At 43.9% G+C, this 26,650-nt stretch overlaps 1 protein-coding gene across 4 annotated transcripts in view; it reads left to right on the forward strand.

Moving 5' to 3' along the window:
* KEL (Kell metallo-endopeptidase (Kell blood group)) overlaps positions 1-12,906 on the forward strand; it is a 51,858-nt gene extending 38,952 nt beyond the window's left edge. For 2 of the 4 annotated variants that reach the window (XM_083352841.1, XM_083352842.1), the window contains 5 exons: positions 114-181; positions 2,604-2,770; positions 8,726-8,821; positions 11,862-12,034; positions 12,185-12,906. In XM_083352841.1, the coding sequence (XP_083208967.1) occupies positions 114-181; positions 2,604-2,770; positions 8,726-8,821; positions 11,862-12,034; positions 12,185-12,272 (592 nt within the window). In that variant the 3' untranslated portion in view covers positions 12,273-12,906. Of the gene's footprint in view, positions 1-113; positions 182-2,603; positions 2,771-8,725; positions 8,822-11,861 lie in introns of all 4 variants that reach the window. The other 2 variants (XM_083352844.1, XM_083352843.1) reach the window with 2 other exon arrangements.
* Positions 12,907-26,650: the final 13,744 nt, after the last annotated feature.

Here is a 26,650-nt window from a genome sequence, read left to right on the forward strand (position 1 = left end):
TCGGTCAGTTCTCTCTCATCCAGATGCTGCCTATTTGGTACATTTTATATCTAGACATCTATATAAACCCAAGTCTATGGAAATTTAAAAGATCTCCCATGTCTGTTTTCCAGTGCTGTCAACTTTGGAGTCATGGGCTTTTTCATGGCACATGAACTACTGCACTCCTTGTATGATTATGGTATGTATTCTGAGAAATTATGAGTAATATATTGACCATACCATTATCCACATTTATAGGGCCTTATTTGGTAAGATCAGAATTGAAAATTCAGGTGCTGTAAGTCTTTTACAAGTGGCTTAGCGGGTGGGAGGTGTGATTTTTTAAAAAATGGTAAATGTTTTGTTGATCACTGTTTAACTCTGCACCCTTTTCATCTGATAATCCCCCCCATCTCTCTTTTCTTTACAGAATTATAGACCCACATATTTTTTTACAAAAAAATAATCACAATGTAGGGTTTTGGGATGGGGTTTTGGAGTTGGGGAAAAAGAGGGCTTTCTTCCAGGGAACTACCTGCTCATTGCATGTTGGCACTTTCAAGGCTGCCTCGCTGAGAAGAAACAGTGTCTGAATAAATGAGACAGATGTGAAAAGAATATTTTTAGTTTAAAAGAGTACAGATAGTCCCTGACTTACAACCATTCATTTAGTGATCTTTGAACTTACAACATCACTGAAAAAAACCCCCACTTATGCCAGTTTTTCACACTTATGATCATTGCAGCATTCCCATGGTCACATGATCAAAATCTGGATGCTTGGCAACTGGCATGTATTCATGACAGTTGCAGTGTCCTGGGGTCATGTGATCACCTGTTGTGATTTCCTGACAAGCAAAATAAAAAGGGAAACAGATTCACTTAACATCTGTGTTACTAGACAACTGCAGTGATTTGCTTAACAACTGTGGCAAGAAAGGTCATAAAATGGAGCAAAACTCACTTAACAACTGTCTTGCTTATCAACAAAAATTTTAGGCTCAGTTATGGTCATATGTCAAGGACTGTTCTGGTCCAGCCTGCTACCGGCCCTGCAACAAAAGCAGGGACGACCCCTTTACAAACGGAAAGAGGCTGGAATAAAGCCTGCCAAATTTATGCACATAAAACAAGAGCAAGACAAGACACCAACCATAAAACACGAGCTAAGAAGCAGGAACAATCCAAGCGGTTGCCTTCAGCAAACCAGCCCTCCCACACATTCCCTTTATATAGAGTTCAGGGCGTGGCTTCTCTGTGCTTCCTTCCGAGGAGCCCCATTGCCTTCCTCTGTTTACTCCTACTTGACTGCCTCCTGTGTCGGGCGTCCTTGAACAGGGCCAGCTGTGGGTCATCTTCATCCACGCTGTCAGGCTCACACAGCTGGGTCTCCACCAGGTGGGAGGGGCCTGGCTGGGGGCTCTGCAGAGCCTCAAAGCCATCATCAGCAAGTTCTTCAACACCCCCCTCCTCCTCGTCTGAGTCATCCGACCCAACTGCCGAACCCACAGGCTGACCCTGAATCACAACAAGGACTACCTGTAACACACCAATTGTTAAGCATACAACATAGTATAATATTGAAATCTCCATTGAGAAATCTAGTTCTTTTTGAGCTCCTGTGTTATTCTTTAACAATATGGTAAATCCATTGTAGGCTCAGCTTCTTTTTCATCCTTTCCCCATATGCATTCTTAACTCAGACAGAAAAAGTATCTTTATTTATAATATTCAAACCATTTTAATGAAATGGAGAAAAGGGCCCCAAACTCATATTGGATTGAGCTACTACTCTAGAGATGTAAATTAATCCTGGTATAATTTTGTTATGAATGCTGTGGGCATTTTGCTTTCTCTCTATTTCAACTGAATTCTAACCTGAAGTCCTGCAGAGTTTTGCCTTTTTCCATTCAAAGATCTATTAAATCACCTTCTTTAAAAAAAAGATTATGAAAATGGCCTGAAAACAAATTACATTTTTTAAAAGTACTTACATCATAGAAAGATTCCATGAAGCCTATATCACAAAATGTATTGGAGCTAAAGGTATTTTTTTCCCCCTCTGTTTACGTTGAAGGAAAATCTGTGAGCGATTTATATTAATGCTGATTTAATTTAGGGGGGAATGGATACAAGGCTCAGACGGCATGGCAATGAAAATATAAATGGTCATGAAATATTCTATAATTGTTTCAACTGCTAAAAGGTAGATTAGAACAGCGGCCCCCAACCGTTTCTGTGGAGAGAGGTTTTTCCACAGACTGGAGGGGGCGTGGTTTTGCATGCTGCCTTCATCCTGTGAATGGGGCTTCACTTGTTTGTACGGCCCGGTTTCTGGCATGCCGTGGACCGTGGCCCATGGACCAGGGATTGGGGACTCCTGTATTAGAAGACCATCTTATTAACCCCATAATCTAGAAGAAATGCACAGATTTTCGCAACAATCAAGTTCTACCTACTGAAACAATATTTAGTCATTACAGCTTCAAGGAGATGTGAAGGGTTTTGAGGAGGGAAGTTTTGTTTAATGGAACTATATCAACATATAGAGTTAGAGTGGCCAATGAGACCCATTATCACATGTAGCTTTCTTTCGGGGCTTTCTTTCCTTTTGCTTACAGTGTTGCCCGAGAACTGTTCTACTTGTGGCATGAACATACCAGCAGAAGAGAAAGATTGTCTGGTGAAACAATATGGGAACTACTCCCTGAAAGGCCATAGAATCAATGGCTCCTTCACACTCCTGGAGAATTTAGCTGACACTGGAGGGCTTGCCATTGCTTACCAGGTATCTGAATCAAATCATGTAGAGAAATTGACTGGGGCTTCTCTTTGAAACGAACTGACTTCATTTGGACTTGACAGTTTAGAACCGTCCATAGCATAATGAATTGAACTTTACACAGATGGTCCCTGACTTATGACTATTCACGTATTGACCATTCAAAGGTACGATGGAGCTCCCTGGGGATACTTACTTGCAACCCAGTTCTGAAGTTCCAAAGCTGCCCCTCCCCCACAGTCACATGACCACATTTTGGGCACTCAGCAACCAGCCCGTACTTATGACCGTTTGCAGTGTCCTGCAGTCACATGATCGCATTTTTTTTAAGGTTTACTTTAAATATTTACAGACACATACACACTAAGTATATACATTTCAAATTAAGAAAGAAAAGGAAAAGGACAAACACTTAACAAACATGCATATAAACTAACTGGGGATTGAAATCCCCTGTGTAATTATACATAGTTACATCCCGGTAAATCTTAAATCTTATTTAACATTGTCTATTTCGACTATTAAATATTATCATAAAGATTACTATGAAGTGTCATATTAACTATTCTAGGTTTGTTCTATTTTTTAACCAATCATACCATCGTTCCCAGTTGGTGTAATACATAGATTCTTATTTCTGTTTTAACACACAAGTTAGTTTATCTATTTCAGCACAATTCAGAATCTTATTAATTAACATTTGGTCCGTTGGAATATTTATATCCTTCCACTGTTGAGCGAAGGTTACCGTATATACTTGAGTATAAGCCGACTCGAGTATAAGCCGAGACCCCCAATTTCACCCCCAAAAACTGGAAAAAGTTATTGACTCGAGTATAAGCCGATCCGCCGTTCTGCAAGCCTCTGCCGCCAGCAGAGGCTCGATCCGCCATTTTGCAAGCCTGAATACACAGGAATACCCTGTGTAGCCGCGGCTCGTCGGCAGGTCTCCGTTCCTCCTGCCGACCTTTGGGGAGGTTTGGGCGCCTCCCCAAACCTCCCCAAACCTCGGCAGGTCTCCGTTCCTCCTGCCGACCTTTGGGGAGGTTTGGGCGCCTCCCCAAACCTCGGCAGGTCTCCGTTCCTCCGCGCAGACCTGCCGACGTTTGGGAAGGTTTGGGCGCCTCCCCAAACCTCCCCAAACCTCGGCAGGTCTGCGCGGAGGAACGGAGACCTGCCGAGGTTTGGGGAGGTTTGGGGAGGCGCCCAAACCTCCCCAAACAGGAACGGAGACCTGCCGAGGTTTGGGGAGGTTTGGGGAGACGCCCAAACCTCCCCAAACAGGAACGGAGACCTGCCGAGGTTTGGGGAGGTTTGGGGAGGCGCCCAAACCTCCCCAAACAGGAACGGAGACCTGCCGAGGTTTGGGGACGTTTGGGGAGGCGCCCAAACCTCCCCAAAGGTCGGCAGGTCTGCGCGGAGGAACGGAGACCTGCCGAGGTTTGGGGACGTTTGGGAGGCGCCCAAACCTCCCCAAACAGGAACGGAGACCTGCCGAGGTTTGGGGACGTTTGGGGAGGCGCCCAAACCTCCCCAAAGGTCGGCAGGTCTGCGCGGAGGAACGGAGACCTGCCGAGGTTTGGGGAGGTTTGGGGAGGCGCCCAAACCTCCCCAAACAGGAACGGAGACCTGCCGAGGTTTGGGGAGGTTTGGGGAGGCGCCCAAACCTCCCCAAACAGGAACGGAGACCTGCCGAGGTTTGGGGACGTTTGGGGAGGCGCCCAAACCTCCCCAAAGGTCGGCAGGTCTGCGCGGAGGAACGGAGACCTGCCGAGGTTTGGGGACGTTTGGGGAGGCGCCCAAACCTCCCCAAACAGGAACGGAGACCTGCCGAGGTTTGGGGACGTTTGGGGAGGCGCCCAAACCTCCCCAAAGGTCGGCAGGTCTGCGCGGAGGAACGGAGACCTGCCGAGGTTTGGGGAGGTTTGGGGAGGCGCCCAAACCTCCCCAAACAGGAACGGAGACCTGCCGAGGTTTGGGGACGTTTGGGGAGGCGCCCAAACCTCCCCAAACAGGAACGGAGACCTGCCGAGGTTTGGGGACGTTTGGGGAGGCGCCCAAACCTCCCCAAAGGTCGGCAGGTCTGCGCGGAGGAACGGAGACCTGCCGAGGTTTGGGGACGTTTGGGGAGGCGCCCAAACCTCCCCAAACAGGAACGGAGACCTGCCGAGGTTTGGGGACGTTTGGGGAGGCGCCCAAACCTCCCCAAAGGTCGGCAGGTCTGCGCGGAGGAACGGAGACCTGCCGAGGTTTGGGGAGGTTTGGGGAGGCGCCCAAACCTCCCCAAACAGGAACGGAGACCTGCCGAGGTTTGGGGACGTTTGGGGAGGCGCCCAAACCTCCCCAAAGGTCGGCAGGTCTGCGCGGAGGAACGGAGACCTGCCGAGGTTTGGGGACGTTTGGGGAGGCGCCCAAACCTCCCCAAACAGGAACGGAGACCTGCCGAGGTTTGGGGACGTTTGGGGAGGCGCCCAAACCTCCCCAAAGGTCGGCAGGTCTGCGCGGAGGAACGGAGACCTGCCGAGGTTTGGGGAGGTTTGGGGAGGCGCCCAAACCTCCCCAAACAGGAACGGAGACCTGCCGAGGTTTGGGGAGGTTTGGGGAGGCGCCCAAACCTCCCCAAACAGGAACGGAGACCTGCCGAGGTTTGGGGACGTTTGGGGAGGCGCCCAAACCTCCCCAAAGGTCGGCAGGTCTGCGCGGAGGAACGGAGACCTGCCGAGGTTTGGGGACGTTTGGGGAGGCGCCCAAACCTCCCCAAACAGGAACGGAGACCTGCCGAGGTTTGGGGAGGTTTGGGGAGGCGCCCAAAGCTCCCCAAACAGGAACGGAGACCTGCCGAGGTTTGGGGACGTTTGGGGAGGCGCCCAAACCTCCCCAAAGGTCGGCAGGTCTGCGTGGAGGAACGGAGACCTGCCGAGGTTTGGGGACGTTTGGGGAGGCGCCCAAACCTCCCCAAACGTCGGCAGGTCTGCGCGGAGGAACGGAGACCTGCCGAGGTTTGGGGAGGCGCCCAAACCTCCCCAAAGGTCGGCAGGAGGAACGGAGACCTGCCGAGGTTTGGGGAGGTTTGGGGAGGCGCCCAAACCTCCCCAAACGTCGGCAGGTCTGCGCGGAGGAACGGAGACCTGCCGAGGTTTGGGGAGACGCCCAAACCTCCCCAAACGTCGGCAAGTCTCCGTTCCTCCGCGCCCTGCCTGCCTGCTTCTTTCCGCTGCGGAAAGAAGCAGGCAGGCAAGGCGCGGAGTTTGGGGAGGTGCGCGCGCACCTCCCCAAACCTCCCCAAACTTCGGCAGGTCTCGGACGGCGGTGGCTTGGGAGAGGTGCGGGCGATCCCGGAAGCACCAAAGCCTCGGCCGCGCACAAGTCCTCGGTAAGTTTTTTTTGTTGACTGGAGTATAAGCCGAAGTGGAATTTTTCAGCCCAAAAAGTGGGCTGAAAAATTCGGCTTATACTCAAGTATATACGGTATTCTCGCTGCTGTTGTAATATGTACAAAGAGATACCAATCTTGTCTATTAATTAGTTTTGGCTTTATACCCAGTAGGTAAGAGTCTGGAAGCAGAGGGAAGGTGACACCAGTTATTTGTTTTAACCAGTTTTGGACCTTCTCCCAATATTTCTTACTCTGAGGGCAAGTCCACCATTGGTGGAAAAAAGTACCCTTGGCCAGTCTACATTTCCAGCATTTATCAGAGGTGTCTGGAAACATTTTGGCTATTCTAGCTGGCGGCAAATACCATCTATAAATCATTTTAAAATAGTTCTCTTTGAATGCCGAAGATAATGTTATTTTCATCGTTCTGGCCCATATTGTCTGCCATTCCTCTAGTTGGATCGACCTCCCTATGTTTCTCCCCCAGGCTATTTATTGTATCTTTCATGATCTCATCATCTATATATCTAGCTAGGAGGAGATTGTACATTCCAGAAATAAATTTTAGTCCGGGGCCTTCCAAACTTTTATCGAAGGGTTGACTAGTTTGGGAGATGCACATGATCGCATTTTATGATGTTTTTGCTGAAAATCAGAATTTACTTCCAGTTTTCGGTTAAACTGGCCCATAGCAAACATTTGGTTTGCCTAACGATGGGTCGGTGGCATTGGTGGCCAATTTTTAGGACCATCATGACTCACGACCGTAATGGGCACGTTCCGTTAGGACTGTAAGTTGAGGACTACCTGTACTGTTCAGAACTTTGCAGATGGTTTTCGGCTCTTACAAAACAAAAGCCTTGCAAGTCTGGGTTTGAAATCTATAGGAATTCAATAGAAAATCCATGTGAATGCATGTGAAGGAATAATGCCAGAATCCCCCCCCCTTTTTTTTTTAAAAAAAAAGAGGAAATAGCATAATTGAAACCAATTATGGAAAGGCAAACTTCAATAGCTATAGAAAAATACATTGCACAAAGCAATGTGTATACATTTAAATAAGCAATAGAATTTATTTCACACATAATGTGCGGAAACCCATATGATTTTGCTGCTGGATGTTCATTTGGTTAAGAGCTGCAGCTGACCCTGTAACCTTGATGATTGCATATTTTTTGCAAAAATCCCAGCAAAGTTTTCCTTTCTTGCTCAGAGATGTTGCTTCCCTCAGGACTCAATGAAGAACAAAGTGTCAAGACAAGAAATATGTGTAGAGGCCTCCTGGCCAAAGTGAGAAACAGTTAATAGTACAAGCTGTTCTCTTCTCCAGATCCATAGGAACCTTGTTGCTATTTTTAAAATGCCAAAAAAGGCTTTGCTCACTCAGCCAGTGTGTTATTTGAGAAGGATGAGAAATCATAACACATGTTTTTGCAAAATGTGAAATGTCTGGAATGGTTATCCCTTTGTTAGTAAAGGGTCAGCCGAGAGCTAGAGCATGACACAAAGTAGTGTGCGTGAGTCCTCTTAGCAGAAGCACCAAGGAAAGAACAACCTGGAACAACTCTTGTTTGATCTCCACTACATGATAAGCCTAAGCACTGGGGATGCAATATATTGCAATGTTTCATTAGAGCCCCCAGATTTTATTTGGTAACCTTAGATGTTAGCCAAGATCACACTACTGAAATGCAATAATAAAATATTAAATAACAGGAGTAATACTTCCATTTGTAGAAATCCAATAGAATAGAAACACAAAGGCGCAATGTATTTCTTCACATGTTATGTATTTGTTTCTTTCTCAGGCTTATATGCCATTTTTGTCATAAACCACATTTAAGCAGGATACCCACCAACCCACTAAGAAAATGTAGTTATAAAATATAACAATAAATATATAAGTCATTTCTATCACATCAAGGAAAACTTAAGCCAAAAGAGTGGAGTAAGTATTCAACTCTCAGTGTTAGGGTGTCATCCTAACTAGAAACTAGGAAGGGATGTTCCCAAACTCAGTTGGTTCCTGAACAATTCGACACTTCAGCCCGCTGAGATTAAGCTCGAATTTGCTCTTTCCAAACCAGATCCTTACAGCCTCCAAACACTTAAATAACATCTTCACTGTATCTCCTTTCCAGGTCAGTCTTAAGAGATACATTCAAGTATCATCAGAATATTGGTAATAACCGATACCAAAATAAGAGGGGAGAGAGAACTGAGCCTTGGGACACTTCATAAAAGGGACTCTGATATCGGCTTGAAAAAGGTTTTGGAAAAAGGACCACTGCAAAATGCTAAGCTTGTACTGCTAAGCTTGTAAAGCCGCCCTGAGTCTTCGGAGAAGGGTGGGATATAAATGTAATAATAAATAAATAAATAAATAAATAAATAAAATAGTGTCCCCCTACTTCCAACCTTTGAAGATTGTCAGAGGGACTCTTCCCCTAACTATGGTTCTTTTTTTTTTTTAAACCAGGATCCTATCCTCCAAAAGTTGTCATGCCTGTATTATTGTTTTCTCATGTAACATCATATCCCAAAGTATAAAATGCATTTATTTATTTTCTTTCTTTTCCTCACAGGCTTATGAAAACTGGTTTGCAAAGCACAAAGGGGTAACAAATTTACCTAAGCTTGGACTCTCACACCATCAACTCTTCTTTGTCAGCTTTGCCCATGTAATTCATCCTTCTTTTTTTTTTACCCTCATGGTGCTTTTAGTTTGCTTTGACTTGTCCTTAGTTTTAAGACAATTTTTACAACTTTGCCTACTTCTTTTATATTTTCTTGTAATACTGTGTAGCTCTTTTCCCTTCAGTCATATCAGGAACATCTGTAGCTCAATAACTGTACCATGAAAATATGATGCTAGTTGCAAGAGAAACATTACCAGAGATCTTCCTTTTCACTTTCAAAGTATCTCCCTCTGTTTGAACCACACAGATCAACAAGCTGCAAATTTGCCTTAAGAAAGACCTAACAGCATGTCATATCATGTATCCATGTAATTGAATCAAATAGGAGTTAAATACCCATAGAAAGAAATCTGTATTACTGAACTCCTGATTGATGATAATGATGATCATAACGATGACAATAATACCATCTACTTTGTGGCCCTAAATATTATAAGGGAGCATAAGTAGTCCTCAACTTATGACATAATTGAGCCAAAAATGTTTGCTGTTAAGTGCGACATTTGTTAAGTGATTTTGCCCCATTTTACAACCTTTCTTGCCAGAGTTGTTAAGTGAATCACTGCAGTTGATAAGTTAGTAACCCGGTTGTTAAGTGAAGCTGGCTTCCCCATTGACTTTGCTTGTTGGAAGGTCACAAAAGGTGATCGATCACATGACCTTGGGACACAGCAACAGTCATAAATATGAACCAGTTGCCAAGCATCTGAATTTTGATCACATGATTGTGGGGATGCTGCAAAGGTCGTAACTTTGAAAAACAGTCATAAGTCACATTTTTCAGGGCCATTGTAACTTTGAACGGTCATTAAACGAACTGTGGTAAGTGTCATGGTTCTGACAGATGAAACTCTTCAAAAGAACTTCGAGGCATTGTTTACCTTAAAGAATCTTTTATTCGAGAAACAAAGTATCGGCACTACACAGTTAAAGCCAAAAAATTCTCCTCCCCTTGGCACAAAAATTCTCCTCCCCTTGGCACAAAGTAGTAAAGCACAATTCCCTCCTCCAATTAACAGTCATAAATCACATTCCCCAATTAGCTTGAAGCGCAGGGTTTTTCCCCAGCTCTCTGGGTGCAATAACCTTGGATTCCCATGGCTGAGTTATTATGTGCGCTAGCTCACTGGGTGGGCTAAGTTCTCCTGTAACGTCTGTTGAGTTAAGGGGACGGGGCTTGGGTCCTATAGCTAACCTCACAGTCCTCATTCCCTTCTCCCACCAGATAAATGGTTTCCATTTGATTAGCCAAGCTAGTCCTAGGATCACAGCCTCATTCATTTTCGGAGCCACCATGAAACGAATGGACTCCTATTGCTAAGCATAAGAGTTCAGTCAATTATGTGACTAAAGTTCCTCCCATTAGGGAGCCATCGGCTTGCTCGAACCTCACGGGTTTGGAGAGCGGCCTTGCTTGTATACCCATTTTCAGGGCCAGTGATAAGCTAATAATGCACCAGGAGTATCCACAGTCGACTAGTACTTTTAAATCTACCTGTGCCCCCATCTTAGGGATTATTAGTTTGGCAGGTAGTGAGAAAGGTGGGACATGTCGACTCACCATTGGGTCGTTCTCTCCTTTGTTGTCGCTGTCGTAGGAGGGTAGAGCGGTGGCAGGTCCGGCTTGGGTCTTGGCACTTTCCTGCGTTGGGGGGCATGACTTGGACAATGGGTTCCTGCGCGATCCAGTTGGATTTCTCTTTCATCGGCTACTGGGCTGGTTTCTTTCTTGCTGGTGGTTCTGGTCTATTCTGCTGCTGAGAGTAAGGGACTGGGCAACTCGCTGCTCGATGTCCCCATTGTCTGCATTGGAAACACTTGAATGGTGGGCTTTTGGAGAGACAATGACTGGAGCTGTCTCTCCCCGCGGGGCTGGAGGCCATTGTGGGTGGTTTCGATAATGGGGAGGCTACATGATCTGCACAGGTGGGACTGGGGTTTCCCCTTGGCAGGAGCTGGTGGCTGCCTCACCGATCATCATGATCACTCGTGTATGGGGAACGGGAAGGTTGTTCTCCACTTTTCATCTCTAGCTCCTCAAATGTTTCCACCAACTTCTCCGGGCTGCGGACAGGTACTTCCACTCACCCATGTCTTCAGTAGTATTTAATTTTGTGGTTCTCCACCGATCTGGGGAACACAACGTGCGGGAATCTCCTCTTCGCAGCTCAACCTTGTCTGCCTTAGAAGCACTTGATTATGGCAAGGCCATCTCGAGGTATCTAGAATCTTTACTGGGTAAGGTCAATTCCAACAACTAGATCAGCCTTCCTCACGGCTTGGGCCTTGCCCCCAACTGAGAGGCCTGAAGAAGTTCCTTCTCCACCAGCGTGCTGGCTTGCGCTCCCCACTCTGGGGTAGCAGCCGCTGCCAGGTTGCTGGTTTCAGGTGCTCTTGAAATGTTCCCCGAATCTTTGTCGGTCTATCCCTCAATTCTAGGGATAGCGATTGGGGCTCGGGACCCCAAGATAGTTAGGTAAAAAATGTAGTTTTTGGCTTAATGTCATGGTTCCGACAGATGAAACTCTTCAAAAGAGAAACAAAGTATCGGTTCTACATATTTAAAACCAAAACCTGAATTCCCTTCCCACAAAGTAGTAAAGCACAATTCCCTCCTCCAATTAACAGCCATAAATCACATTTCCCAATTAGCTTGAAGCACGGGCTTTCTCTCCAGCTCCAGGAGCAATAACCTTGGATTCCATGGCTGAATTATTGTTATGACTAGCTGGACACTCATCCACATTCCCCCTCCCAGCATCAATGAACTCTAAAAGCGATAGAGAAAAGATGGCTACATTTCCATCTGTTGTCAAAGCAAGAACATCCAATGTTAGCAGCATTGACAGTAAGTCGAGGACTACTTGTATGTCATTTTATTCTTTGCATACCTTTTCTCTATTCTCAAAAGTTCTCCCACATGAATGGCTTTTTCTCTCAATATTTGTATTAGGGTGCAGTTATTTTGTTTGCTGTTTCTCTATGCTAACTTTCTTCTCCAACCTTTCATTGTTTTCCACAGGCCATGTGTGGGCGCCAGAGCCTTGAGAGCCTGCAAGCCTTCTTACATAGGGATCCTCACAGTCCCTCTCCTCTTCGTGTGCTTGGTTCTTTAAGCAACAACCAAGATTTCTCTAGACATTTCCAATGTCCAAGCGAGTCGCCAATGAATCCTGCTCTTAAGTGCCACATCTGGTGAGATGTTCTCAAGAGCACATGGGAGAGTTAATGCAGAAGTCACAGACACTGGGGCTATAAAGTCATGACTCAATATGTTGATTGTACTTCTTGCAAGGCTATATTCCGTTCCTTCATGACACACGTGCTTCTTCCCTTACTCTCCAGTTGTCAACGTGAAAAAAGGTTCCATGCATTTATCAAGATGGAAAAGAAGGGAACATCCTGCACTGTGGAACTTCTCTACTACTTTTAAAATGCATTTTGTAAAAAGCATTTTGTAAACAGACAAAAGAAAGACTAGAGAAGCGAAACTTGAAGCTCTGAGATAAGAAACCGGAAGATTCAATATCCACTAACTAAAGTATGCATGTCAGTTAAAATTTAATCCACGATCAATGTGAGAAATTTGTGTTTGGGTTGAATCAATTCAGGATGAAGTTAACGGCTGACTTGCCATGCAAAATTAAAGAAGCATAATTGTGCAAAGAAAAAAAATCATTCTTGCTCCTTTACACGATAATTTCCTATTAAATCAAGAGCTTTTTGTACAGAGAATATAGCTATCACCATCATAGCTTGATTTTATAAATGGTTCCCAAATAACCATAAGTAAAAATCATAACTTGTTTTTTTTATCTTCATGATAAAGCCCCTGAAGACAAAGCAATAAGCACAGCTGTTTTTGTTCAGGAATCATATCACAATATAGGTTGTACACTTCCTAGATTGCAAAAACCACTTCCAATTATGATTTTAGATTACAATTTCTAATTCTGATTCCCAGGTGGAAAACCATAGTTTATCAATCAGTTGATGCTTCATTCCATGCTGTAAGTTATGCTTTTTTTTAACCTGAATTAATCTTAAATAAATGTACATATTGATGACTGGTTATTTTACTTTACTATTTATATTACACAATATAATCTTGATATTTGCTTTATCTGTCTGCAGCCACAAAAAATATATTGTTTTCTTTCGCTTGGAAGCCAAACAGTGAAGTGACCAAGTAATAGCTTAACCCAGGCATGTCAAACTGCCGGGCCATGGGCCAGATGTGTCATGCCGAAACCGTGCCCACCCCAATTGCTGGCAATGGGGAAAATGTCCCGATACGCCATGTGACATCACATGACGTCGCAAGTTTGACATGCCTGGCTTAACCACTTAAGTTAAACATTCTGATGTAAATATATGTGGCCCATTGAAGATCTACTAACTGTTCATCATTTAAAAAATATAGATATTTCATACTGATGCTGTTGATTGCTACCTCAGACCTTTTCTGAGCAAAGGTATATGGCAACTGTTAATGTGTTTTTCATGGCCATCTTTTAAGAATTTTTTGCTCATTCTTCCAACTCAAGTCCTATTTAAGAAGTTAAGTACATTTACAGATGTGTACATACTACTATGAATTCTATCCTTGTGGGCTAGAAATGACAACATGAGTGTAGATGCATAGGAGCAGAGGCAACAACAGTTTAAAGTAGCAAAGGGATTTGTTGTGTCTGCTGCAACAGAAGTAGAGCCTGACAGACACAGAATGGAACAAAGCACCTAAAATGAAATAGCTTGTCTCTTTGGCTTTTCACACTAAGATGGTACTATTTTCAAGAACAGGCTGTGTAAATTAGTCACTGATGTGCCATTCTTCAGATGAGTGTACCCCCTAAAAGTATATATGTTTGACCATCCTTTGTTCTAGCATAACTCCTTAAATGTCACAGCTGATCCTATTGTTACTTGGCACTCTTTACTGATTTTCTATCAACAAAATTATTATTATTATTTTTTAAAAAAAATGAAATTTATGTTAAGATGGTTCTTGAAAGCTAATTAATTAGCCAGAAGTGTCATGCACTTCTCTTTAAACTCAGTGGTATTATTGTCCAGAGAGAAGCATGTGAGTTCCATTGAACAATTATTAAAATTTTAGGTGATTGGAGCATTCCCCACCCAATCATAGAAAATGTGAATGTTTCTCCTTATTAAATTTGACTGTTCAAACCTGAGCACTGAAAAGTTTTCTTCCAGTTTAACTGAACAGACCAATGTGTACTTTTAAAAAGGCACAAAACTGAATCACAATTAAATTGACATAATCTGTATGTGGTTTTGAATGGCACCATATCTCTTTCTCTTTATTGAGGTCTAAGAGCAGTACAGCACAATGTAAAAAAAAAACAGCGTTGCCAATCGGTACAACAGGCATTACATCTTTCAGAGAAAACAGAGGAAAAACTAAAGCAGCAGAAGAGCAAATGTTGGGAGATCATTTGCATTTAAAGCTAAGTTCAGAATCTTACATGTATTTATCACATAACAAGGTAGAAAAACAGCTCTGGGTCCCGTCCCCCAATGGTGCCATGAAGTATAACAAGAATCAGAGCACCCTGTGAAGGAGATCACAATTTCTCTAAGGTTCACTTGGTGTTCCTAAGGATTAAGATGAGAGTAAGCATAGGAAGCAGCAACAACCTGTTAAAAAATGTTGCCTCTGTGGTATGTTAAAAATGCTTGCACAATGTTACGTTAAATGCGCAGTTGCAGTTCATAGATCTCTCCTGCCTGACAACACACTTTAAAAACGGCACTTAAGAGGTCTCACTGCAGAGAGGATCATTTTTTTCTCTCCATAGCATAGTGCCTGTGAAACCTACCCCTCTGATGCTGCTCATCTTCTCCATACAGCCTGACCTTAAATGGTTAGAATTCAGACAGGGCGCTGCTGGTGATTCAAAATCTTACAAAGGGAGGAACTCGTGCCTGCTGGTAGGCTGATAGATAATCAGCTGGGAGGTGAAGCCCAGGAGAAGATTAAACATCTTGTAACCTTGCTGGGTCATTTAAAGGCAAACCTCTCCAGCTGTCCTCAGCTGGTAAGAAGGAATCCCCATAATTCTAAAAATAAAACCAAGCCATTTTTCAGGTGTGAAAAACAAGGGCTCCTACGTTTTTGGTTGAGAACAGCTTAACATAGGGTGATTATGCACCATTTCAGATTAAAGAAGGAATGACTGAGATCCTCTTATGAAAAGGAATTATACACAGAAAACTAAGATATTGAGGAAATATTGAGATTCTTTTTTTTTACTCTCTGATACAGTATGTTGATTAAAGGGTCCTGGAGACTAGGAAGAAAAATTACAGAGGGATTATCTGCTTACCTAAAATGTTTCTAAAGCCCAAGAAGATCTAAACGGACATCTAAGAATGGGCAAAACAGTGAAGATCAGAATTCATATTTCTGGCTTAGGACACATTCTACAAACTTTGATTAAAAGGTTTATTCAGGGGCCATAGTGTGGAGACATGCCTAGTTGGTACTGAAGTCCCTTGGTCCGAGTGATGGTCACAGCTTAGTAGGCAATCATGAAGCAGAAGTAGATGTTCAGGTTGTCTTCATCCATTACCATTGCTAAGACTTCTGGCTCTATGTCACGCATAAAAAAAAGAGCATAACGCTGGCAGTGTTCAGAGAGATGACCAAGTCCAGCAAGATGTCCTTCACTGCTGCATTCCCAAGCTGTTGGGAGTCCTCACTCTCAGCCATGTTGATCACCTCCATGCCTTCCCCTGTTGATGAAGCCACAAATGTTTCTTCCATCTTTCCCTCACCTTAAATACAAACCAGGAATCAACCATCTCTTTTCTGGGACTTTCATTCTTTCACTCACCCTAACTGCCCATTTTGCCCTTTGTTTCTCCTGAGTCAGTCATTCTGTTGTAGTTTTTAGCCTGACTGCCTCCTCACAGAGTTCTCCTGAATGTTTTTTATGAGATGGTTGAAAAAGTGGGAATGTTTGAAGGAAATCAAAAGAAGCACAGGACTTAATTGCTGTGAGCTTTATCGATTTCAGGAGAACTTTTATTATGGCTGATTATCATCTTAATCTTACTACAGGTAGTCCTCGACTCATAACCATTGAGTGGCCATTTGAAGTCACTCAAAAGTGACTTATGACCATTTTTCACATTTTAGACCGTTGCAGCATTCCCCGGTCACGTGTTCAAAACTCAGATGCTTGAAACTGCCATGTTTTTATGACAGTTTCAGTGTCCTGAGTTTACGCGATGATCTTTCGTGACCTTCTAACAAGCAAAGTCAATGGGGAAGCCAGACTCACTTAACAACTGTGTTACTAACTTAACAACTGCAGTGGTTCACTTAATGACAGTGGCAAGAAAGGTTGTACAATGGGGCAAAACTCACTTCACAGCTGTCTTGTCTAGCAACAGAAATTTTGGGCACAAGTGTGGTCATGAGTCGAGGACTACCTCTATAATAAAGTAGAAAATAGAGCATTTATGCCAGCACCTCTGGCTGTTTTCCTACCAGCCTTTGGGAAGAAAGATTCTGATGTGAGCCTTTAATCAATATTAAATGAATTTGATATCCATAGCTCACTGAGCTGATACCAAATAATGCCAGCATAAGATTCCTATTGTCAATTTTTATCCTGCCTTTGTTACCTCTGTTCAAAGTAATTGCCAACTGATATTATCTTAAACTGGCAAGTATCCTACTTGCTTTAAGCAAAGTGATTGGGTTTTTCCTCTGGCTTTGTTGTCCTTTTCCTTCAGCACAACACCAGCCAGCAGGGAAAGCTTCCAGTAATCAGGGCACTATGGCAGAAATAGGGTGGATCTTCAGAACTTTGCCTGTCTTTGCTTGCTCCTCCTGATTTGGGCATTTAAAGTAATAGATCATGAAGCAGGTGGGAAGTCACAGCCCTGGAGAAGATAGTCAGATTCTGCTATGTGCCTAGCTAGGGCAATCTCTTTCTACCCAGCTAGGGCACTCTCTCTTCCATTGTACTGCATCGATGGGGGAGGAGAAGTGACTGATAGAAACTGATCAAATTCACCAAAACTGGCAAACAATCCACAGTAGCCTGATTTGATGTCTTTCATTATTTTCAGGACACTGCAGTGAGGAAAAGCATCAAAAGATGTAATACAAGCATATAATGGAAACATAATTTTGCAAATAACCCCTTCTCCTTGCCCATCTAAAATAACGCAGATCTGCCAATAGTGCCAATTTGTAGCCAAAGTATCTCCTCCTCTTTTAAGGGAGGGCTGTGTTGTACAATCAAGGAAGATGATCATGGTTAAAACATGATGGTGACATGAGAAGCTGCAAGTTGTTTGCTGCATAGACTTTCTGCACAATCTATTTATAGTCATGCCCAGTTATGTGTATCTAACTGGGGCAAGATTGGCTGCGTATGAAAATATGCAATTGAATGGCTGCCCCATTAATAGCAAAGCAGTATATACTAATGACCCCCCTAAATGGAGAGCCATAATAAGAATATGTTTCTTTTCTTCCTGTCTAATTTTCTTGACAATAATTTAAATTTGGGGGGTGAGGGGGAAAGGAGGACTTGTTTTTTTCCTCTTTAAGTGTATAGAAATGGGTTGCAGACTTCCCATCAACAAGGAATGCTTCCTCATTGCTCTGTACGATAAGGGGAAACACCAACCTGGCTTGTAGTGCTCCTGTACTGCCAAATACGCCCCCTTCCCTGGCTGTGCCAGCTTATCTACTCCTGTCCTAGCAGTTCAATTGGCCATCTACCTTTTAGACATCATTTTGAAAGGATCTTTACCATGACCCATTGTAAGATAGCCACAGCTATTGACTGTGCAGGCAGAGATCATGACCAATTCACAACACAGCCTTTAAAAGACTCCTCTGGTTGATGCATATAAGGTAATGTAGTAAATCAGCTGCGCTCTTAAACAAGAGCACACACCAAGCAGTGGATCGGAAAAGTAGCAAATGCAGGCTTGATTTCAATTGGCATCCATCCTGATCCATTGCCTGAAGTGACTGCTTGTTAATAGCAGCAGGGACGAACCTGAGATATGCTATCATTTGGCATCATTCATGAGAAGACAACCCCAACTGAATGTCAGTGATCTTTCAGTAAAGGAAGAAGGGGTTATTTTTTTTTGCTGAACTTAGGAACAATAATACGTCTGTATACATCATAAATGTATTGGAAACCATTTTTTGGAATAATGAAGTTAATCTTCAGGAAATCCTAATTACTAATCCATTTCTTTTTAAGTCTTCTATATTCTTACTGTCAGTATATTCTATCACACCAACTTTTGTGTCTGACTCTCCCCCTAGTCATAATGGTGAGCTTGTTTGCTTAGGGAACCTCTACCTTTCCACAATTTTCAGCCACATTATTTGTTGCAACCGATAATGTGTACAGAGCCTAGCATTTTCCTGCTTAGCTACTTCTGTTGGTACAAATTGCATGCACAGTTGCAAACTAAACCTCAGATGTTTGTCAATTGTATTAAATAACTCAGTGAAGATCTACAAGTAGATTTCATTCACATTCGAATAGGAAACCCCATTTTAAGTTCCCTATCATTTAAATTTAAATCAGTGTTCTCTATTCCAATGAGAAAAGGAGGAAGTGGAAAAATTAATGCTTTGCCTTTAAGGCATCCTTAATCACCTTCTAAGATGTTGAAACTCTACTTTCTGATATTTTCTGTCCCTGGAAGCTCTCCAGTTCTATTTTGTCCCTAGGCTTGGAGATGAAGCTTCTTACTTGTAATTCATGTGGGCTTGTTTTTAATAATAAAAATAACTATTAATTAAGCAATAACCAGGCTGGCTCAAGGCATTTGGCTCCTGCAGAAGAAGCATTGTATTCACACCCCTGTGCTCCTGATATATTATACTACTGGCATAGCAGTAAGAGATAGTCAGCAATGGTATGTGGGAGTCACCTGTGATTAGATAAAAGGCAGCTGAACCCTCAGAAGGACTGGGGACATGGCAAACATCTCAGAAGAGACCATTCCTAGGTCCTTAGACTGTAAAGGACAGGTGTGAGAGATGTATTTTCAGACTTGCAAGATTCTGTTAATGTAACCTTGCAATAAAACAGGGGTCTTCAGACTTGGCCCTTTTATGACTTGTAGATTTCAACTCCAGAATTCCTCAGGCAGGCATGCTGGCTGAGGAATTCTGGGAGTTGAAGTCCACAAGTCATAAAAGGGCCAAGTTTGAAGACCCCTGCAATAAAGCCACACCTAATATTCCTGAATGTGCTTCTTATCTGGATTATCTCACAAGGTTGACAGATTCTTGGTTAAAACTGAATGTAGCAGCTAGTTTAATGGGGGAAACCTTGTGAGAAACACAGCAGAAAATAGCTGAGCCAAGTTTGAGAGAAATAGCTGAAGAAGAGGTGCTATCCATACACTAGTAGTTTTTCATCCAATAATTGCCTTTTAATTGAGGGTCATCACACATTCACAGATTATCATAGGAGAGAGTTCCCCAACCTTTCTGGCTTTGCAGACTGGTGGGGGGGGAGAGGGGATTGTTCTGCATGAATGATGGGTAAATATGGACACAACTCCATTTGCCTGAGCCGCAGACACACACATCTGCCATTAGTGCAAATGGAGTGCATGCACAAACCCTTGGCCTTGTGCTGCTTGCACAAGAGAGAATGCTCGCCCACCAATTGTGCAGCCCAGTTCTGAAAGGCTCAAGGGGTTGGTAGAAGACAATATTGGAAAACAAAAAAAATGGGGAAGAGGTATAGTTCTCCCTATTCACAGGCATCCATTAGCTGTTACTTGGGAAGGAGTTGTTGATATTTGCCTGCTGAATTTAACCCTTTCTCTAGTACCAAGCTCTGCTGAAATTATATTTTTACTTTTCCCTCTGTTAAAACAGTTTGGTGCAAGACACAGGTTGGCAACCCGCGGCTCCAGAGCCACATGTGGCTCTTTCAGCTGTCTCCTGCAGCTCCCAGTCCTCTGCCATGTGCAGTCCAAAAAAAAAAGTGGGACTAAAAAGGTTCAACCAATCAATTCAAACTTCTCATGGAAAAAAAAACTTGCGAAGCTTGAATTGATTGGTTGAAGTTCTTTGGTTTGTGGGACTTCCCACAAGCTGTTTGCGGGACTGCCCACAAACCTCTTTTCTTCCTCGGACTGCACATGGCGGCAGCGGAGGAAGAGACAGGAGGACTGCTGGAAAGGTGAGTGGGTCGGTCTGATGGGGCATGCGGGGAGGGGGAGTTCTGTGTGTGTGTGTGTGTGTGCACGTGTGTGCATGCATGCGCCTCCAAATCCGTTCATTGCCAAGGTTTCTTCCCAGTGAGGAGGGTCTGCTAGAAAGAGGGGATTTAGCAGCTTAGTCGGTCAGCCCACAAGCTTTCTCTTACCAGTTTTGCTGGATGAGGAAAGACGCAATCCCCTTTCCCAATCTGTACCCTCCCTAATACCCATTGGGCACCACTCTGTCCGTTAGAAGGAAAGAAACCAAAAGCCACCCCTTTTACGTTCCTCCTTCCAAGCAGGGAACCTTTTGGGGGAGGAAAGGGTGAAGCAAACGCACCCCTCCCCCAACCATTCCTTGCAGAAGAAACTAAGACTGATCAGCCGCATTTATTAGGAAGCGGCCCCTCTATTCTGGAGAGCCAGCAGGGCCCCGGCTTCGCTTTTCCTACATCAGCAGGGCTGGCACTCCCTTAGCCTGGAAAAAGAAGAGTAAAAAACTCAAAAAGATGGTTCTTGCTAGCGGCAGGGAGCTGTGAAGGTTGGTGAATCGGGAGAAATGGCCGGGGAGAAGGTGGTGTCGGAAGAAAGGGATAAAAGGAAAGCTTTTATCTCACTCTCTCATTCACTCACACATTCCTCGCAAAAGCTTCTCTTGCTCTCATTCACTCACATTTTGCTCTAAAAAGCCTCTTTCACACACTCATTCACTCACACTTTGCTCAAAAATGCTTCTCTCTCACTCTCATTCACTCGAAAGGCCAGCCGTGGCACCTCCATTGACTTTCATGTGGACACTTGGCAATGAAGGGGCCGATTAAAACTGCTCCCGCTAGTGCTGCCACTGCTAACTTTTTCACTTGCTGCTTGGTTCCGATGAAACTGGAGAATCCCTGGATGCCCCTGCTGGGGGTGGAGGAGGCTGCCTGGGTTCGGCCGTAGCGGAAGCCAAAGACAGTAGCGGTGGAGGCAGTGGCGAGAGAGACACTGGAGGTCTGCCGCATCTCTGTCAGCCTCCGCCTCCCCCGCAGAAACAAATCCCCGTGCCGGCCCCCATGGCAGCAGCAAGCCCCAAGGACTGGGCAATCGTTCTTCCAGCGGTGGCTGCTGTTGGGCAGCCTAGTGCGTTCTCCGAGATGCTGGAGCATCTTTGGTGGCAGGAGTAGCAACGCCTGCCTGCCGGGCAGAAGAAACAGGAAGATTGGTGGCGGCAGCGGCGGCTGCTGTTGAGGCAGCTTAGTGCCCTTGTAGAGATACTGGAGGTGCTCGAGGCCCGGCAGAGCCACTGTGTGGCTTTGGCGGAGAGGTAGCAATGCCTGCCTGCCGGGCAGAAGAAACAGGAAGGTTGGCGGCGTCAGTGGCCTCAACTGTTGGTGAGACCGTTAAAAGTCGTTGGTGCTGTTTGAATTTGTTCTACCAGCAGCAAGATCTGACTGCTGGCCCAGTGATGGATTCTACTGCAAATCAAGGCCGTTTCCAGAGGAGGCAGAGGAGGAGAGGACCTGGAGCTTATGGAGCGAAGGAACTGGATGAGGCTGTCGGCAGGCCCAGAGGAAGAGAGAGAGGCTTTTGGAGGAGTTGGTGGCGGCGGCAGCAGTGTGCTCCAGGGGCAAAAATAAGCAAGGCCTCTTTAAGGAAAGGGTGGAAGAGTCAGCATCAGAGAAAGGAAAGAAGGCGAGGTTGTCAGAATACAAGCTAACTTGAGGGCTAATCCACATGGAGCCCCATTTCCATCTGTCCTGTTTGCCATTGTTCACTCCCTGGAGACTAAAATGGACAATGTGAAATTTGAGCAGGCCCCGAACAAGGAGTATATATCGGAGGTGGTGACCCTTTGAGAGCTGTATGCAATGAAATTTCATTTTGATGTATGCCGATTGGTGTACATTCAAAGTGACAATAAAGTTATCATCATCATCATATGGCAGACCTCCAGCATCTCTCTCGCCACCGCCTCCACCACTACTGTCATTGGCTTCCACTACGGCTGAACCTGGGCAGCCTCTTCCACCCCCAGCAGACCCATTTTTTGTGGCTCCCAGTTTTTTCTTTTGTGAGGGAACCAGTTCCGAGTGGCTCTTTCACTGTTTCAGGTTGCCGACCCCCAGTGTAAGACAAAACTGGTTGCTATACTGATGGATATATCTCATTTTACAAGCAACTGATTTTAATCAGTGCTTGGTTGTTAACCTGTTTACTTTCTTGGTTCTGCCTGATTGGATTCTGGCAGATATATACATATATGACTACATATTCTAGAGGATATACAGTATGTGGCAGATATGTACATGTATGGCCTAGGTAGGCACTTACTGATGACAGCAAAACATTTAGGGACCATTTTAGCTGGAATGGTAAACTCTGGATTGGCAAGGTGTGGATGATGGGACTACACAGTTTTATCTGTTTATAATTTTTCCTGCTTAATATTTCTTTTGGGGAGTGGTCACCTTGAATTCAGGACTGACTCTTTTGTAAGTAAATATTAGGACAGTATGTGCTTTAAAAATTAATCTCAAAATGAATTTCAGCGCTTTTCTGAACACCCCACCTCACTGCTGTTTTTTTAAGATAGTTCAACATTTTTTCAGACTGTTTTGCAATCCTGAAAAAAATGTTACAGCATAAATGCTTTTAAGTTGATTTCTTAAAGCACTGACACCTTTTTATAAGGCCGTGCTGTTGTATGTCAAGTTGTATGTTGAGCTGGCACTGCTTCTGAATAATTTTTGAAACACTTGTATCTCTGGTAAATATACAGTGGTACCTCAGAGTGCTTTAAAATTCATTGAATTTGGTACTGAATGCATTTTGACACAAACATTTTGTTCTGATATCATCACAAGCTGGAACTTGTTGCTGTCGGCAGCCTTGTGACTCAGTACAATTTTCAATCAAAACAAAGGTTCACTTGTTAAGTCACATGGTTTGTTTGATACTTGTTATTTTTAGTACTCAGCATGCCTCCAGGGACCAATTAATGACTAGTATCGAAGTACCACTATAATAGCTTCTGCCACCAGAGATAGCTGCCTCTGCTTAACTGTAGGGATAATTTATTTAATCATCCCTTGGATGTCTAATGTTTTTCTACTTTCTATCTCAGGATGTAATTCCCAAACCTCTTAGCATTATCACTTGCCTTTTCCCTGCCATTTGTTAGTGCTTGCTTGAAAAGCAGCTCTGAAGCCATCGGAGTAGACAAGGAGATGCGTTGTGAAGAGCACAGCCAACAGGCAGATGGTACACCCCAGGGACACCATTGGGATTAGATCACCCCTTCTCCACCTTTACCATTTGATAGGAGGCCCTCCTCCTCATGACTCCCTTGAGCGAATGAAGGCCTGAATCAGGCTCTCACTTCTGAAATGGGCCTGTGACATCACCAGGCTTTTGTGACCTCATATTAGTTTATACTCTCTTCTGCATCTCAGCAGACAGTAGGATCCTGAAGAAAAAGAGGGAATAATAATAATAATAATTAATAATAATAATAATAATAATAATAATAATAATAATAATAATAATAATGAAGTTGTCTTTGAATGGAAAAATTGAGATGGACTTGTCAGGTGCCAAGAATCAAGACCATCCATTAGATTGTATCATAGAAGATTTACTCAAGCCTCTACAGAAGAAAGAGGGTCAACTAAAGATCAACAATAAAATGAGCCAAATAAGGGTCAACAGAATTCAGGATGTGGGGTTGGATGTGGAGGCTTATGGGTATGCACTTTTTCTACAGGATTAGAACTTGAGTCAAAAAGCAATATGGGTAATTTTACAATTTACTTTAAGTGAAATAGCACTGTGAAAGTCTCCTACCACAAATTTCTCTGGAAGTTGATTTCAGGGCAGGAGTGACCAATTCCTGAGCAATTCTGGGAGTTGAAGTCCACAAGTCTTAAAGTTGCCAAGGTTGAGGACCCCTGGACTAGGCCGATTTTTGTATCAGTAAATCTCTGAGTGATCTTTCAGGTATGTGGTTATTAAAATGTGTAATCAGGTGTTTTCCCTACTTTCCTTCACCACCACTTCTTGGACTGACATTGTGAAATTGTATGCTGGTATGGTTAGTAAGTTCACATAAGATCTGGAAATATAAGTAAATAGAAGTAGTTCTTGATTTACAACAGTTCATTTAGTGACTATTCAAAGCTACAACATCACTAAAAATGTGACTTATGTCCGTTTTTCACAGTTACATCCTTTGCAGCATCCCCAAGGCCACATGATCAAAATTCAAATGCTTGGCAACTGGTTCATATTTGTGACTGTTGCTGTGTGACAAGGTCATGTGATCACCTTTTATGACCTTCTGATAAGCAAAATCAATGAGGATACCAGACTCACTTAATAACTGGGTTGCTGACTTATCGATTCCAGAGATTCTTTTAACAAATGTGGTATGAAAGTTCGTAAAATGGGGCAAAACTCACTTAAATGTCTTACTTAGCAACAGAAATTTTGGACTCAATTGTGGTCATAAGTCGAGAACTACCTATATAACTAAGTGAAAATATACATTCTCCTAACTTATAATGTGTTCATTTTAATCATAAATAATTTAAAACATAATCATTCTGCTTTTCATGTTAGCTGAACCACTGTTGCTGTACATACCCCAATAATTCCAGTTCATTCCTGTAGAAATGCCAGCTTATAATATAAACCAAATAGCAAAAAATGTTTCATTCTAACAGGATTGGTAAAGGGAATTTCCCTGTGCTCAATTATGTTTTTTTAAATTAATATTTATTCTCCCACATGGCCACCAGATGGTGATATGGCACAGTGATCATAACTTGGAAAGTATGCTGGATCTGGAGAATTAGCAAAGGCCAATGAAGTTTAAATTATAAATTATAATTCTGCTCTGTATGCCTGCTGTAGAGGTTTTAGCGGAGTACCCTTGACAAAAATTTCATCTTCCAATGGTTCTAAGTTTAAAAATGCATAACGCGCAGTACATGATCAGAATTCAAAACAATTCTTCTACGCAGATGTATAAAATTTCTAATCTCGTAACGTGCATTTTAATATTCAGAATCATAAACACCTTGTGTTTGTGAGACACAGTAGCCCTATAACAACATATTCATAACTTTTGAAGGATCTTAGCAAAGTACTGGGTGAGTACCACTGAATACCAGTTGCTGGTGGATTGTACTGGTGGGTTGGGATTAGGATTAGGGAAAGAAGACTCCCTTGAGTAAAATAATTCTGAAGATTCATGCAGGATTCCCATATTTCAGCTGCAAAAAAAAGTTATAGTAACATTTTCCTACCATCTGGATTTTTGCAGTCCAAATGTGGTACTCTCATTCAGGCATCTCCAACCCCTGGTCTGTGGCCCGGTGCCAGACTGCAGCCTGTTTAGAACTGGGCCCTGGAAATGGTGAGTGAGTATGTGCATGCCTGTAATGTATTGGGCTTGCTTTGTTAAGGGAACACCACGTGGTAATTGCTGGAAGGCTGTTTGAGCAGGGAAGCTAGCTAATGGCTCCCAGCTCCTCAGACAACCCATCTCCAGTGCTGCTATTGGTTGCCCCTAGGGCAGAAATAGGTTGCTTCAAACCTATTGACCACTGCCTAGGGGCCAGGGTATAAATTGCTGCATCTGCAGCCCTGTTCTCTAGTTCAGATCCTGCAAGCAATAAACCATGATCTTTGCTGAACTCACTTGCCTCGTCTTCATTCCTGTGCAACAAACCCAGTACACAACACTGGCGATTAGGGAGGGATCTTGCTTCTCTGTCGAAGCTGAAAGTCAGTAGGGGAGAGGCAGCACACGCCTGGTGGGAAAACAATTCCCCCCACTACGGTCGGCTAGCTAAGCCACGATAGCGACCACACGCTCAGAGGACCAGTCCCTGGGCAACAGAGAGGCAGGATTCGAAGACGCTGAGATCCAGCCGCAAAGACCAGCAGAATGCCCAAAGGCTGCATGAATTTAACATCAAGCAACCAAAAGAATGGCCCTCGTACCTGTCCCAGGTCGAGAACTACCTTCGGGTGAACCAGGTCACAGAGGATGGATTGAAGGCCGCCATGCTACTCTGTGTGCGCGGCCCAGCGACATTTGATCTAGCAGAGAACCTGTTCACGCCAACACTGTTGGAGTCCGTCTCTTACGCAGAATTGAAGAAGAAGCTTGGAGAACATTTCCAACCAAAGATGTCGGTGATTGCATGGTGCTACGCCTTTGAGCAAAGAATACAGCAACTGGGAGAGACCGCATCCGAGTACATCGTGGCCTTGAGGCAGGCCGCATGCCTGTGCCAATTCTCAGACGTCAAAGAGAGACTTTGAGACCGGCTCGTCTGTGGCCTCCGCAACCAAGAGCTACAGCAGAAACTATTTGCCAGGGAGGTCCTATCATTTTCAGACCTCCAGAAGGAAGTCATGGTGGACGAAGCTGCCAGAGGAGCCGTCCAAGTTATCGGGCCCACCAAAACAATGCAACGTGAAGAAGCCGTCCACCACAAGGACGCAGAACTCACAGAAGGCCCCGAAGAAGATGCCAAAGTCGACAAGTTGCACAGACAACCCGACCAACAGCACCGCAGCAGCAAGCAA

Source organism: Vipera ursinii (genome assembly GCF_947247035.1).
Source record: "Vipera ursinii genome assembly, chromosome: 2".
Classification (NCBI taxonomy): Eukaryota; Metazoa; Chordata; class Lepidosauria; order Squamata; family Viperidae; genus Vipera; species Vipera ursinii.